This window comes from Cucumis sativus, chromosome 1 (assembly GCF_000004075.3).
Source record: "Cucumis sativus cultivar 9930 chromosome 1, Cucumber_9930_V3, whole genome shotgun sequence".
In the NCBI taxonomy this organism is placed as follows: Eukaryota; Viridiplantae; Streptophyta; class Magnoliopsida; order Cucurbitales; family Cucurbitaceae; genus Cucumis; species Cucumis sativus.
In genome coordinates this window covers 18969834-18985668 of record NC_026655.2, presented here as the reverse complement: position 1 = coordinate 18985668, position 15835 = coordinate 18969834, and the positions used below count along the sequence as shown (strand labels likewise).

The 15835-nt window shown below is 27.3% G+C and overlaps 1 protein-coding gene across 1 annotated transcript; it reads right to left on the bottom strand.

Moving 5' to 3' along the window:
- Positions 1-999: 999 nt before the first annotated feature.
- On the bottom strand, positions 1000-4345 carry LOC101222755 (probable inactive purple acid phosphatase 28). The gene is made up of 4 exons (XM_004151159.3): positions 4055-4345; positions 3830-3977; positions 1895-2319; positions 1000-1736 (listed from the first exon to the last, which is right to left on the bottom strand). The coding sequence occupies exons 1-4, from the start codon at positions 4238-4240 to the stop codon at positions 1269-1271; spliced, it is 1227 nt and encodes a 408-aa protein (XP_004151207.1). The 5' UTR covers positions 4241-4345; the 3' UTR covers positions 1000-1268.
- Positions 4346-15835: the final 11490 nt, after the last annotated feature.

The window sequence follows — 15835 nt, the reverse complement described above, 5'->3', positions numbered from 1 at the left end:
TGAATAAGTTGAGAAAATAATGTGATTAAGATTAGGATTGAAGAAGATAGATAATCTTTTACAAAAATATATATATATATATATATATATTTAATATAAAAGCTACTACAAATGGATTATATATGTGTTCTATCTTTCTTTATCATACTTATACATAATTACAACTTTTGAGTTATAATTTTGTAATTACAACCATGGATTTGAATCCAAAACCCAAAAAGGAAAATGATTATGGTTGTAAAAATTATGAATATGAAAATCTATATAGCTTTCCATCCAAAATCTAGAAAATTATTTGATGAAAGAAACTATAATTTAAACTTGATCATCAACACAATCTTTACTATTAAAATAATAATAATAAGAATAACTCTTACAAGAATATTCAAATCATAGAGATTAAGCTTTATTAAAGTAAATGGCACTAATTTTAAAAAAAATATGTAGAAATTATAATAATAAACATATGGTCTTTAAGAAGAAAAAAGAAAAATCCTCATAAAAAGATCGATCCAGCAGCCTCTTTGGGCTCTCCTTTTCAAGTAACCTTTGGATTCGCACTGCAAAACCCATCACTTTTGATCACCAAAGATTCTAAATATTTCATTTTTTTTCTATTTAAAAATGAATTATATGCAGCTTTCATTAGTTTCAAATTCTTTTATTTTTTACTCTTTCATCAACTTTGGTACTTTTGCATGGGAATTTTAGGGCTTAGCTACTTCCTAGAGAATGATCGTTTTCATCATTATGTTTTGTCCTCTATTCCTCTTTTGGGAGCCCTTTTTACATAATATATATATATAATAATAATAATAATCTCCTTTTTCTAACATCAAGGTTCTTTTTCTCCTTATAAAATTTAATTAAACAATTATGAATTTACTGCCCACATGAAATTTTGCTATTTAATTTCATAAAGATGCCACACTTGAATATGCTTTTGAAAATTCTACACTTTTTGATTTGTAGTCAAATGGGTAAATTTTGAAAAGTGTATTTTCAATCGAACTTTAGAATGAAGTAATCCAATAAAGAAAGGCAAGGTTTCGTTCAACGCTTACAAGTTGCTCATGTCGTAATTTCATTGCTTAGGATCATGTTTTTAAGTTATGCAACTAAAACCCAATTGAACATCATTCTAATCTCTAGACTATGGATGGATACAATGATCAAGAATTCTAGGGTATAAAGATATTTGTGTTCGTAGTTCAACACTTAGACATGGTTGGTTTGATGTTTGTGATGTTGAGCATTTCAAACGGTAGTTACTGAGGTTGTTGATCGCGTTCCCACAAAATCTGTTCATCGATCTTGGTCAGCTCTTCGTCATCTAATCGTTTCCATGTCCTGATCCTCTCGACTCCCATCCAACTCTTCTTGTTGTTTCCAAGTTCTGCTACGATAACACGGCCTCTCCTTGACCATCCGAGCCTCCCGTAACCATGATATCCGAATCCTCCACCATAACAAAACCATATACCATCAAGATTACCACAGAAATCATTGGTATGGTCATGACCGATGAATACAGCTTTGACATCTCCCATGGCGACTAAGTTCTGTAGAACTCCCGAGTTCACTGAAGAACATGCCACGCCTTCCTGAAATTGGCCGACGATTTTTTTATAATAAAGGTTCCATATTTCTGGGATCGGTATATGGAAAAATGTCAGTGCTAGAGGCTTCCCTTGGGCCAAAGCATCCATTGAGGGAAAACGTTCCTGATTAGTGCCCTGTTAGTGTGTGTCCTGCAAGACGTTAATGAAATCTGAATCTTGGAAATATCCCTTTTGGGAATTACAATAAAAATCATAACCAAAATTACCTTTTTCAGCTTCCCAGGGATAAATAAATGAATATATAAATAAACCTTAAATATATTCTACTATACCTGATATCTTTGAGAAACATCTCTAAGCCACTTAAGCTGTGATTCCTTAATCCATCCATATGTTCGGGCTCCTTGCACTACAGCTTTGTCTCCACTGTCGAGGAAGTAAAGATTAAGGACGCTGGAATTTGCCAAATGTGAACCCGGAGCACCGTAGACATTAATATCATAATTCCCAAATCCGTCGATGTTCCGTATCATCTGATTTCCATTTGAAGGAAGGTTATTGGTCGATGGATTGGTTTGAGATACTGAATAATCCATGAGGGAAATGAGTGACATTAACTCTTCTCGAGTCATAGTAGACTCTTGATCGTGGTTTCCCAAAACTGCTGCCCATGGAACTTGATGTTCAATAGCAGGACGGAAAGCTTTAAACAAGGATTCAGCAGCATCAGCAGTGCTTGGCCCAAATATGTTGTCACCTGGTCAGCGAACTAAATCTGATTATTTTCACACAACGGCGATGCATACTCAATTACTCATTGTATGGAAAAAGTTCCATATAACCAAAACGAGTAAGCACCCAAGCACTAGAGTTACACAATGACAAGAAAGGGGATATCTTCACAAAAAATTTGTTTCAGATTTATCTATAAATAACTGGTTCGACCAAAATCAACAAGGTTAATGTCCAGCTCTACCAAGTTCTGACAAAGACATTTAACATACAATGAACAAATGTTATAGTACTATATTAGAGACATACTAATGCATTCTGGTCGATCTAATTACCAGAGTTCGCTTGCATGTGATCACCAATAGGCAATACTTGAAAATAACAAGAAAGAAAAAGAATTTAAAGCTAGGATTAGCTTTCATCCTATGTGATTGTTTAAGACACCATCATTTCACTAGACAGAAAACGTGATTCTGGGACCACCAACCAATCTCCCAAGTAGTTTAAAGATTAAAATCCCCTTTTCAATTGTAATTATTATGCTCTGTATCTCATAGTCCTAGTAACAGCTACTCCTTACCATTAAAATAGCTGGAGCTTCCACAATATATTCATATAGTACAAGTTTGATAATTAAAGGGGAAAAAACAGCATTATTTCAAACAATGATTGGCAAGATCAATCCAAAGAGGTTGTTATAACAAATGAGACCAAACTGTGGCCAAAAGAAAAACTAAAATAACATTGAATAACAACCTTTAAATTCAAAAGTAGCTGGAAAACTATAAATCTCTAGAAGGAACGAGTTAGAATTGCAAATAAATATTTAGAATAGGTTAGAATTGCAAAACCGTTAAGTGAAATATACTCCCACATGATTGGAAGGGCTAGCTCATGGGCAGGAATCGATTTGGTGCACATCATATACCTTACCATAATCTTCCACGCCTAATTAAACTTTTTTGAACCTCCAAGCTCTTGAATTTTCTGGCTCAAATTGAACCCTTTGGATCAATCCCCTATCATGTTTTCATGAAGTTATATAGACTTATTGCAAGCAATGTTTACTAAACTAACCCCTTCAACCCTCCTAATTTTTCCCTTTCTCCAAATTTTGATAAAGCTTCTGCTATGCATCAGAAAAGCAATAGCTCTCACTTCGCTGAATTGCCGCTACTACATAGATTAATCTTACAGTATATTCCTTATCATCAACCCTATCCTTCTCAGTATGCATTCACCTTTTAATGGACTAACTCTTTTTATTTCCAACAAACTGCAGATCCAACTCCTTCTCATCCTATTCTAATTATGAGACAGGACGAAGTTAATTTCAAAAAGACACCTACATAACAATAGTGGGTTTTTTTGTATGAACTTAATTTTAAACCAATAACCAATCATTTTTCGGAACTATCAAAAACAGCGTACACTGTGTATGCCAAAATCCAGTAAGACAATACTAAAGAGAACTTCATAATGAAAGAACAAAAACAATCAAAGATCGAACACATGGGCAGGGTTAAAAAAAAGACCTGTAAAAGCAATGAAATCAGGATTTTCCGCCTCGATCATTCGCTTGAAAAACCGAGTCGTGTTAAGATCCGAGCAATGTTCAAATTCAATATCCAACACATCTCGACACCGCGTGTTAACTCCATTGCCAAAATGCATATCAGCGACCTTACATAACAAAAGTCTCAGTTCCGAACAGAGAATCAGCCTGAAATTGAATTGAAAAAAAGACCCATAACACAAACCTGTAGAATCTTGAAGGTACCATCAGAACGGAAGCGGAGAGGAAGATCCGGGTTCTTCTTGATGTGAACAGCTTGATATCCCAGAAGTAATTTATGGGAAATGAGAGAATGGAGGAGGAATATAATTGAATAAATAAATCCAAGATAGAGAATCGAGAACTTCCATTTCTCTGCCACAAATTCCATTAGTTTCCAGTAAAGGCAGAGAGTAACAATGTTCAAACTGATTCATAGGTTTTTGTAATAGTGTTTCGTTGGTCCTTTTGAAGATTCTCATTCAATGTTCATTCCGAAAGAGAAACATATGAGAAAAAGGTATTTATACAATGGATAATAATAGTTGGGTTTTCTTGAGAGATTAAAAGGCCCATTAGGCCCAGCCCAACTACATAAAAATTTGTCTATCGGCCTAGTCCACACAAATGGCAAATTATATTGATAAAGGCTAATATTTAAAGTTACAACTTTAATTGAAAATGAAGTATCAATTTAAATTTACATTATTATGTCTTTCTTTCTTTTTTCTTCTTTAGACATTTATTTAGTATATGTCAAATTTAGAAAAAAAATAATTGTTAGATTCGTTGAATTTTCTAAACTAATGAAATAAACCTTGATTTTTATTATAATCAATAAAATATTAAATATGTATATCATTTTCATTGATTTTTCTTCCTGTCCCCTTAATATTTTATCAAAACACTCAATATTTTATATTAAATTTAAAATGTTTTTTTAGTTTTTAAAATTAAAATTAAAATTTTGAATGATTTATTTATTCTCTATGCCTTAAATTTTATAACATCTAAGTTTGGTGACCTCTTTAATTATCTAACATTCTCAAGATACTCACTCTTAACTACTATCAAATTTACCTTATGCTTCTTAAATTACCTATAAATAGTGACGTTTGGTAGATGAGTAAGATATACATACATTATATAGAGAATTCATAGAATTGATAGCCACTGATATGCTTCTAATAGTGACATTGATAGCGAAGTTATTGGTGGTTATCATCGATAAAATTCAAATTTTAATATTTTAATTTATTTTTCTATTTTAAAAAATGTTCTTGTATTTTATTTATTGTTTTTTAGAGTTCCATTCATCCTTAAACTTTGTATATATTCTCTTCTCCATCTCTCTCTTTTTTCTTTTTTTTAGAAAATTTGCATTACATATTCAATTTTTGTCATTTCTTAAGTATTGAATTTTTTTAAAAAAATTAAGGATAGTTAAAGCAAGAAAATAGGGAGAACCGATTGAATTTAAACATACAAACATATTATCAAAGAAAAGTATCGAATTCAAACATAATCAAAGAAAAGTCAAACACAACTAAAAAAACATGTCTCGATGAGGAGAACGAATTTTGAGCCCTTTTGATCGAGACACCAAACCACCTAAAAAAATAAAGAAGACGTTCGAACCATACCTAACTAACCACCTTGGTTCTATATATAAACATAAAAGGCTATCACATTGCATTGTATGAACAAGAAAAAAAAACATAAAATATAATTGAAGTAATAAAATGTCTATACACTGTCCTAACAAAAACTATTTTGTCATTAACGTTTTCTATTTTACCACGACATTAAACGTACAATACCACACCTTTTGACGATCATTTTACAAAAATGCATCAAGTCATATAGACTATGTTCTTTCATATTATAACTACCAATTAAGTTTTCAAATCATAAATGCAAAATTTTCTACCTTTCTTCCTCATCTCTTCATTTTCATAATGTTTATCGAAAGATTTCTCGAGTGAAGCTTTTGTCCTCCATTTGAAGAGAGGGTAAGTTTCTTTTTTTTTTTTTTTCTTTTTCTTCTTTTTTTTTTAAGAAAGAGAACAAGAAAAAAAGAAAATTATTGTAGTGGTAAATTTGGCTTTGAGATTTACTTTGCCATTTGAATATGATGTTTATAGATATAAATTGTTTAAATAATGGTGTATCTATGAAATATATAGCATATTTCATTAGGTAGTTTTCCAATTCTATCCAATATAAATTTATGATTAACTTTACTTTTAGAGTTAAAAAAGGTTGGTTAGTCTTCTAATTGAAAATTAATTGATCAAATATTTATTTTATCATTGAGATATAATATAATATCAAAATTGTAATAAATAAAAATACAATATTTTGTTCTTTTAAAAATAAATTATGAGTTATCTCCTGTTAAGTGAGACAAACAAATAAAACTACAATGATAATTCCAATCATATACAATAATAATTGTATAAGTTAAGTTGCGAGAATTAAATATTTAATAATTTTAGAAGTTAAACAAGATAAATTGTTAAAATAGATTGTATTTATCAAATTTTGGTTAATTCATGATCGTAAACATTAAACTCTTTCTAAAATATGCACTTATTTGGTTATTGAAAATTCTTTAATAAATTATGTTATAAAGATTTTAAGTCACGTACGCCACATCGCACGTGTTGTAATAACTTATTATTTATTGCAGTTAGAGGGTTTTAAGGCCTTTAAATCCAACATGAGAAGATTAAGACTCCTTCTATATGAAAATATTTTAAGTTTCTTTGTGGGGAACATAACTTGTGTGTGTGATTTGAAACAAAGGGTTAATAATTGACATTAAAAACATGTGGTGATTGAAAGTTTGAAATTTCCTTTTACATTTTTTGAACGAAAATCTTATTTTTGGATTTAAAATTATTATATTCAACTTATCTTGGACATCTAAAACAAGCAACACAAAATCTTCTTCTACCGTTTTTTCAATAAAGTTGAAATATTGTAGTATCCTTACGTAAGTTTAACCTAACATGATCGAAGTTCTTTATTTGATTATTTAAATCCTTTAATTTCCTTGATGTTTAGTACGTTTGAGAGAAGAGTCGTATTGTGTTAACCTTTGAAGATTATCAAACGTTGCATGCGTTGAAATTACTTTCAGAAGAAGTATTTACTTTTTCCACAACATATATGTAATTCAAACTCAATCTTACCCACCATATGAATAAATTATTAATCGTTATTATTGTTTCTAACACATCAACAACACACGAGAATAAATCCAACTGACGACTTGTTTTATCAACTTCACATATTTACGTTCAACTTTTTCACCTTACATATTGTGACTAAAAGAGCATTTTGTTTCAAATTGAGTAGAACAAATATAAGGTAATTGAAACTGTCAAGAAAAAGATTGTGACCGAATAGAGAAAGGTTGCAACAAATATGAAGGAAAAGAAGAAAAGGACGAGAATAACACACACAGTCATTTTTATATACAAACAAGCTAAGACCCCTATACAAATTTAAGGTCAAAATCGGAGACAATAATAGAACAATCTGACTATATAAAATAGAAGTTACAAACTTTATTCTTTTACATTAAAAAATACGAAACTCTCTTATAAAAAGAAACTCTCTCTATTTTACCCCACACGTACATTGTTGGAGATCATGATCTTGAGATGACAAATACTTAGTCACTAAACAAAAGCTAATAACTCTAACAACTCCAAATGTCCTAGTATGATGTAAGAATTGTAAAAGCGACTATTGATCTAATTTTTTTTAGTAGAAAAGTCTCATGAATAACCAGAATATTTATTCATAATTGTCCACCTAAAACTTCACTATCACCTTTTTTCTAACCAAAAAATACTTCTATATATATATAAATGAAAGCCGTTTTTTGTTACGTGATCTATAGGTTAGCATGTCCATTCCCATTTAACATTATGGTTTATTATTAAACCATATATGTATATGTGTGGGTCACCATATTTGAAATTATGTTATTTTCACACCAATGTATAGACGAAGGGCGGCCATCCTAGCTGTCCTATTAACATCATGTCTAATTAAATGCTATTTTCTTTTATAAATAAAACAAATAACTTATTTTTCAACTTTCAAAAGTTTATAAACTTTGTTTTCCTAATCAATCCAACTAATTCCAAATAAACAGTAATTATATATAATCACTATATTTAATTTCAATCTTGATTTGACCAAAGTATTACAAACAGTCTCTTTCTTCACTCAAATTCCAGGTATGTTATAAATAATTGAGTGAAATAATCTTGTTTTGTGTTGTTTTAGTATTTTGGTATAAAGTAAATAAGATCATAAATAAATATTCCGTCGATTGGTTGGGTTGGTTAGTGTAGTTTTAAGGTTACGATAAAAATTGACATTTATGTATCACTATTTTAGTTAGGGGTTAAAAATATAATGGGAAAATATGATGATTACGAAATAGTGAATATAGTATACAATAAAAGTTTTCAACTATTTATGGGTTAGTTAATAATTGAATTGTTATAGTGAGAGACATATTCTAGGAGAAGGTCGATAGTGATCTATAATATATACCAACTACGTTCTAAATAAGTTGACGTGATGTAAATGACTCTTTGAATTTTGTTGATGTATGGTGACATTTTTTTAATGTGATAGACAACCATTTATGAATCAAAATAAACGTTTGCTTATTAATGTTTGAAATTTATATCTAATTTGTTGACAAAGTTTTAAGATAATCGTTAAGGTTAGTTGATTGATGGAAATTGGCACATAACCAATAACATTTATTTATTAGAGGATAAAATATATTTATTTTTATATTTTTTGGGTGATTTAGGCGGCGACATGGGTGACATGGCAAATAAAGTCAATCTTCTTCCATCTCCATCTCAAACAATGATTAGGTGCATCGTAAGACGACATATCTCACGTACTTTCCATCTCTCCGCCATGTAAAAATAAAATTAAAAGTTTAACTCTGATTTAATTTTGGGTGGTAGAGTCAAGTTGGTACACTATTGTCTCGGTAAGAAAATCTCTAGTCTTATATTAATATGAAGATTTTCACCGCAGGGCCCGATTCATGAAACAAATGAATAAATCATTTAATAAAACTTATCAAATCATGAATGAAAAGAGTAGAATGTAATAATAGTACGTACTAAATATTTTCTTACAACCCATAGTGTATCATTATTTAATCAATTAATAAATGTTAGTCATATCACTTGTTTGTTAGTCAACTAGCAATTATATCAACTTACTAGCAATTATATCAACTTAATTGATGGAGGACCCATTTAGCACAAAAAGAAAATATTTCAAATTGATACACATCTTGAAAACGTGTATTTTGTCTCAAAACTATAACTAAAAGAGAGGGTTATATTTTAGAGAATAAACTCTAACTATAATAATAAATAGAAAAATATAGACAAAGTATATAGCTGGAAATGTAATGAAGTATGTCACGTATAATATCGTTATCACGAAAATTGTGTCCAAGAGTGCGTTGTAAATTTACAAGGTTATGTGTGTAAGAAACATTCAAACATGCATGTGTCACATGTATCTAAACATAAAAGTGCATGTGTGTGTATGGTACATATTGTCTCAACATAAATAGCTATAATAATTCATGCTATTCTTTTAGCCATGTGTATTATTAATTTGGTTTCACACCACTTGTTCATGTGATATATTTAATGAAAAATATTCGATCTAACTTTAATATACGCCTAAGTTGATATGCTTAATTGATACAATAATTGTTTAGGCCATTCAATATTGCACAAAATATATATTTTTTTTAAAATCTTTATATCAACAATATATATTTTTCAAGTATAAAAATATAAGTAAATAAAATAATATGTATTTTAATTCTTATAACGGTTTATTTAAAAATAAATAAATAAACTATTTTAGAAATGAATTATGTTTTATTATTGCAATTATTCATATAGAAGTCTAACATCTCTCATGAAATGAAACCATAACAAAGTTTATTCTCAAATTATAATTAGACTTTGATCGTGACATTTCTCAACATGACCTTAATTCAAGACTTTATAATTAAATAATATAATTGATTGACTGGAATTTTGAATTCACATTATCATTGAATATGCAAATTAATGTGAGTATTCAATATGCTTTTTAATATAATCAACATTCTTGACTTTTTATATTTCATGTCATTTTATTCAAAAGCATTGTATGAACCATACAATGGACCACAGACAATGGACAAATGCAAAGAGCAAAGGGATAAGAACAATAGAAAAAGTAGGATCACCTTACTCCTATATGAATTAATTGAGGGCGTGCTTAAGGGAAACTTGACATTTTGGCTATATATATAAGATTTTCAACACACAAAAGTCCATCTAATCTTGAAAATTTCATTGAAAGAAAATATAATAATCATTTTAAATGACAAAACCAATTAAACTATTTATAAATTTAGCAAAAATATATCATCTTTATCTATAGTGAATCCATATAGATTGTAACGGATTGTTGTATGTGTCTATGTATGCCATAATAAACACATGTGATAGTCTATTGCGATCTATGATCACAATATAGACTCTGATGTTTGTTAAATATTTTAGTTCATTTTACTATATTTAAATATTTTGGTTAAACACCCATAAATTGACATATAATCTTTTAAAAATTAGTTGAATCTTCTAATGTATTATTGATAATTTGATCTTTTAAGTAGAATAAATACATGGATGATTACACAAATTGAGGAATAAGTAAGGAAAGAACTAACTGACATAATTAAGTAATAAAATAAGCTAAATTACAAATTACGCTTCAAACTCAAGGTAGTAAAGTAGAAACGATTATGTGACAATTCTTTAGTGAAGATATGAATAGATTGCTCTATATAGTAGAGATAGATCGATTTAAATTATATAATTTATAAGTCACGTTCAAAAGTTAATGATTACAAATTCGATATTAAGAAAAGATACCGAGAGAAAGTGTGAATGATTAACATGATTTGTTGATGTGAAATTAAAGAAGTGTATTTTGGGAAATTGACAAAAATAGGCCAAAAATGGAGTAGATAAAGACTTTTAGGATTGATTGTAAAAAAGTTGACATTTAGGACAAATTGAATGTGAAATGACGAAAATACCCTTATTTCAGATTAAACATTTCAATTTAAGAACCTGCGAGATGTCTGCGAGATGTCTACCAGATGTTTGCGAGATAAAATAATAATAATAATAAATTGCTAACATCCTTTGAAACATCTCTAAAACAACCTTAAACAACCACAAATCAACTTTGAAACAATAAAAAATAATATTTGATTTATACATTTAAGATGCAAATATATATACATATAACACAATTCATATTCGGATTTAAAAAAATAAAACAATTAAAACAATTTATTATTATTATTATTTTATCTCGCAAACATCTGGTAGACATCTCGTAAACATCTCGCAGGTTCTTAAATTGAAATGTTTAATATGAAATGAAGGTATTTTCGTCATTTCACCTCCAATTTGTCTTAAATGTCAACTTTTTTACAATCAATCCTAAAAGTCTTTATCTACCCCATTTTTGGCCTATTTTTGTCAATTCCCTGTGTATTTTTTGGTGGTTTGGAAAAGTAGAGTAGTTTTATATTTAAATTAAAAAAAATGGATGATTTTAAAACAATTTAGGTAAAATGAGTTATTTTTTTTCATTGAGTGGATTCCTTTTTTTATTTAATTTTTTTTTTTAACTCTAACTTCATCACTTATTATTCTCTCTCCTCCTTTCTTTATCATTATAATTTTTTAATTTTAATAATGTATTAACCAATTATATACTTAATGATTTTTTAATATTTTTTCACAAATTCATATTTACTATTATATACTTAACTATTTTTAACTGAATGATTTTGTAATAATTTATTATTCTTAATTTTTTTTAAAGTTTTTTTCACAAATTCATATTTACTCACTTTTGTAATAATTTATTATCTATATTTTTTGTATGATGCACTTCCCTATTTTTGGAATATGTTTGATAATTTATTCTTTTATTTTTTTTCTCCTCGATCTCTATAATGTTTTGTTAATAATTTAAAATTTAGAGAATAATTTTTAAAAAATTTTATATAATTAATCTATATATTTTCTTTTCTTTTCTTATTTTGAATATATCGAGTTTATACTATAATTTTTAAATTGACACAGTTTTTAAAAAAGTTTGATCCAAAGATTGGCACAATATATGTATTATGAACATTGTTAATTCTTTTAATGTTTTATTTATAAGTATGGTCGATTAATTCTTTTAATATTTTAATTAAATTAAATTTTTATGTATTTGGATGCATTTTTTTTAAAACGGCGTCGATTTAAGATTTGTAATATGAACTAGATACATCCAAAATAACAAAAGAAATGAAAAAAATAAGAATAATAAATTATTATAAAAACATTAAGTTAAAAATAATTAAGTATATAATAGTAATTATGAATTTGTGAAAAAAATATTAAAAAATCATTAAGTATATAATTGGTTAATAAATTATTAAAATTAAAAAATTATAATAAAAAAAAAAAGAGAGAATAAGAAGGGATGAAGTTGTGAAAGGAATATTTTATTGATGAAATTTCTGTGTATTACAAGAATATCAAATGATGCATAAATAGCTAAATTATCCAACTTAATTAAGGAATGTAATATAATTAGCCTAATGTAATGTAATTAGCCTAATTTACAGAATTTACATTAATAGATGTTTAAAAATATTAAATAGAAAAGAAATCCATTAAATAATAATAAAAAAAAACTCATTTTACCTAAATTATTTTAAAACAACCCATTTTTTCTAATTTAAATGTAAACTACCATACTTTTCCAAATGACACGTGTTTTTTACCACACTTCATTTTGACATTTAAAATCTACTGCCCATTAATTTTATAAAGTTGAAAATTGCGTAAAGCGGAAAAAAGAGAAAGAGAGAAAAGTAATTTACAAATTTAATCTTTTTTTAAAATAATAAATAAATAAATAAAGTAAAAAAGGGTATGACGTCAGCGTAAAATAAATGCGGTGACATAAGCCGATGGCGTAATATTTAGATTATTTGTGTTTTCTTTCCTTTTTTTCTTTTTTGAGAAGTTTGATTCTTTAACTATCTTTACCCTTTTTTTGTTTTCCCAAATTGTAGATTTATACCAAACCATTAATCCAATTATATGGTTGTTAAAAGATATCAAATCTTATATTAATCATCGTGTTGTCGTGTAAACTAACACGAGTTCTTTTAAAATGTTTTGTCCTCACTCTCATTCAGAAAATCATCCAACATAAAATTGCTTCAAACTCACGTTTAACTTTGAAGCTCATATGATCGAACTACCAAAAAAGAATAATGTACACTTGTTGATATAGGTAGTACCTTCTAATTCATTAATGTCTTCCTTTTAAATTCGAATATGCAATTAGTTAAATTGATTAGATAAATAAAAAGCGAATATTTAGTGAAAATTCAAGAATAATTATATATTAGTAGAAAAGCACAAATAAAAAGTGATTTTTTTTCTCCTTTCATTTACTTAATTTGCATTAAGCTTTGTGATTTCTGTTTTTAATACAATAAAATAAATAATAACTTTTCTAAAGTCTAATCATTTCAATTATTTTAATGGAGTGGATTGGATTCTATATTGTAATTGGTTCTTGGATATTGATTTGAAGTCATCTTATACACTTTGTTTATGGTATGGTGGTTAGACTCATATCTTTTTTGTATCAAACACATTGAATAATTGTCTTCAATTAAACACATTCAATAACAATTAAACTTTTTCTAAAGTTTCTCCTCCGTATTATTTTAAATAATTTTTAAACTTATTTCAATCCCATTATTACTCACTCTAATCCTTCTAATAAATTTTTATGATTAGAAGTTCATAGATAAATAAATAAATAAATGTGTGGATTTTAATATTAAAAACTTTTAAGTCAGTGGAATAAAGTAAAACTAACTAAAATATTACAAAATGAAAATGATATATAAATAAAAAACAATAGATTATCTTGATCTATCGAGATTCATTACCGTTAAATTATGATATTTTGTTATATAATTATCTAAAATCTCACAAGTCTTAGTATTTAAAATAATATCCTTAAATTAACTCAAAAAGTATTTGAAAATGAAAAATTATATTAAATAACAAAAAATACAGCTCATAACATTTTTTTTACGTATTACAAAATTGACAAATATGACTAGTAATTAATGTTAATTTACTTTTAAATTTGTTATTTTTATAACTTTTAATTCAGAAAATATAAACGACATAAGATCTATTATCATCATTTTTTTTCTTTTTTCCTATTTTTACAAACTCTCATTTGAAAATGAGGAAAGTCTACCAAATTAACAAATAATAAAATAATAAATGAGTGATCAAGGGGTCAAATTATTTTGGTTTGATTTGAATAAATAAAATAAAAGGATTATTGTAAGAGAGAGAGAGAGAGATTAGAAAGTTTTTGTTTGTGTTTTTTAAAAGGTTTAGACAAAGAACAATTGGTAAACGAAATGATTCATTTGGAATATAATATGAGCAATAATAGAAGATTGACCAATGAGTGGACGCCACGTAGAATGTATAAAGAAAAAATAAACATGAAATCAAGAGCATACGCCTTTGGAAATTAATACCAAAGTTCGTTCTTTTGAGGCACTGTTTCCTTTGCGGCCTATTCATTACATAATCAAATATTTCAATTCTTTTTTCTAAAAAAAATTTATATTCAATTTCAATCTATCTATTTTTTCTTCAAATTTTATACAGATAATACTTTATGATTGTGCATTTTTTTCATCACCCCTGCCAACAAGTGATTGAAATATTTCAAAAGATGGAATAAAAATAATTTGAAACGTCCCAAGTGTTTTTTCTTTTTTTTCTTTTCAAATATATAATATGTTTTTTTAAACTTTTATTAGGGTTATGTTTAAAAATCTGAATTAAATAAATCATTACATTTAAGATGAAAGCAATTTTGTTTAAATCCTTCGTTTGGATTTCACCAATAATGATGCTATGGATGGATAAAGTATTTGAAAATTTACCCATTTATTTTCTTCCTTTTTTAAGAAAAATAGAGTTTTGAAAGGGTGTTTCTTTTTATCTCTGTTTGAGGTGTAAGTAGTACGGTTTAGCTTGATTATTTGTGCAAAATTGGAATCGAACAAAAAGTTATAGAAGAAATGTTAAAAAGTTGAAGAAGAACCTCTAATATCTCAAAGTGCCATAGCATAACTTATTTGTTAGTTTAGTCGTCTAAAGTTATAATCATGTCCAACTGTTGATTGAATCTTAATAGTAAGGACTAAAACAAGGACTTTCTTAAAATTTTAAAAGCTAAAAAACTAACCAAAATAAAACAATAATGGAAGTTCAAGAACTAAAGATTTGTACTTTTTTTTTTAATGTTTTCAATGCATTGAAATAAAAATTATAAAAGATATTAATGGAGAATAAAAATAAATTTCTATGCCTGCGTTTACATTTGCTTTACATAAAAACGTTCTTACAAATGTTAAATTACTAAAAAGAACAAATTTTAAACATTATGAGAACTATAGTTGATAGTCAAAATTATTTTACGTGATTATCAAACACCATAATCTCATAAATGATTTGTTTCTTGAAATCAAAACATTTTGAAAAAACAATCCGACTGTTATAAAATCATTAACTCATAATTTTATCGAGTCAAACTTTTGATGGTCATCCCATCTCGTGACTTATTGTAATTCAATTGTTTTGATCAAAGTGTTGATGTGAAAATAAGTAAGCCAAAACCAAAAGTCAATTTGATTGCATTTGGTAAGTCGTACACATTTAGTTGCAATTTCCAAGTTTACCTAATCCAAAGATATATAGTTTATCTTTTTTTTTCTTTTTTTTGTTCTTTCAAA

Excerpts from the sequence above, each read along its gene's own strand:
- LOC101222755 (XM_004151159.3), bottom strand. The coding sequence starts at position 4,240 with ATGGAATTTGTGGCAGAGAAATGGAAGTTCTCGATTCTCTATCTTGGA. Across the intron at positions 3,978-4,054 it reads GTACCTTCAAGATTCTACAG|GTCGCTGATATGCATTTTGG; the intron begins GTTTGTGTTATG and ends TTGTTATGTAAG. Across the intron at positions 1,737-1,894 it reads ATGTTTCTCAAAGATATCAG|GGCACTAATCAGGAACGTTT; the intron begins GTATAGTAGAAT and ends ACACACTAACAG.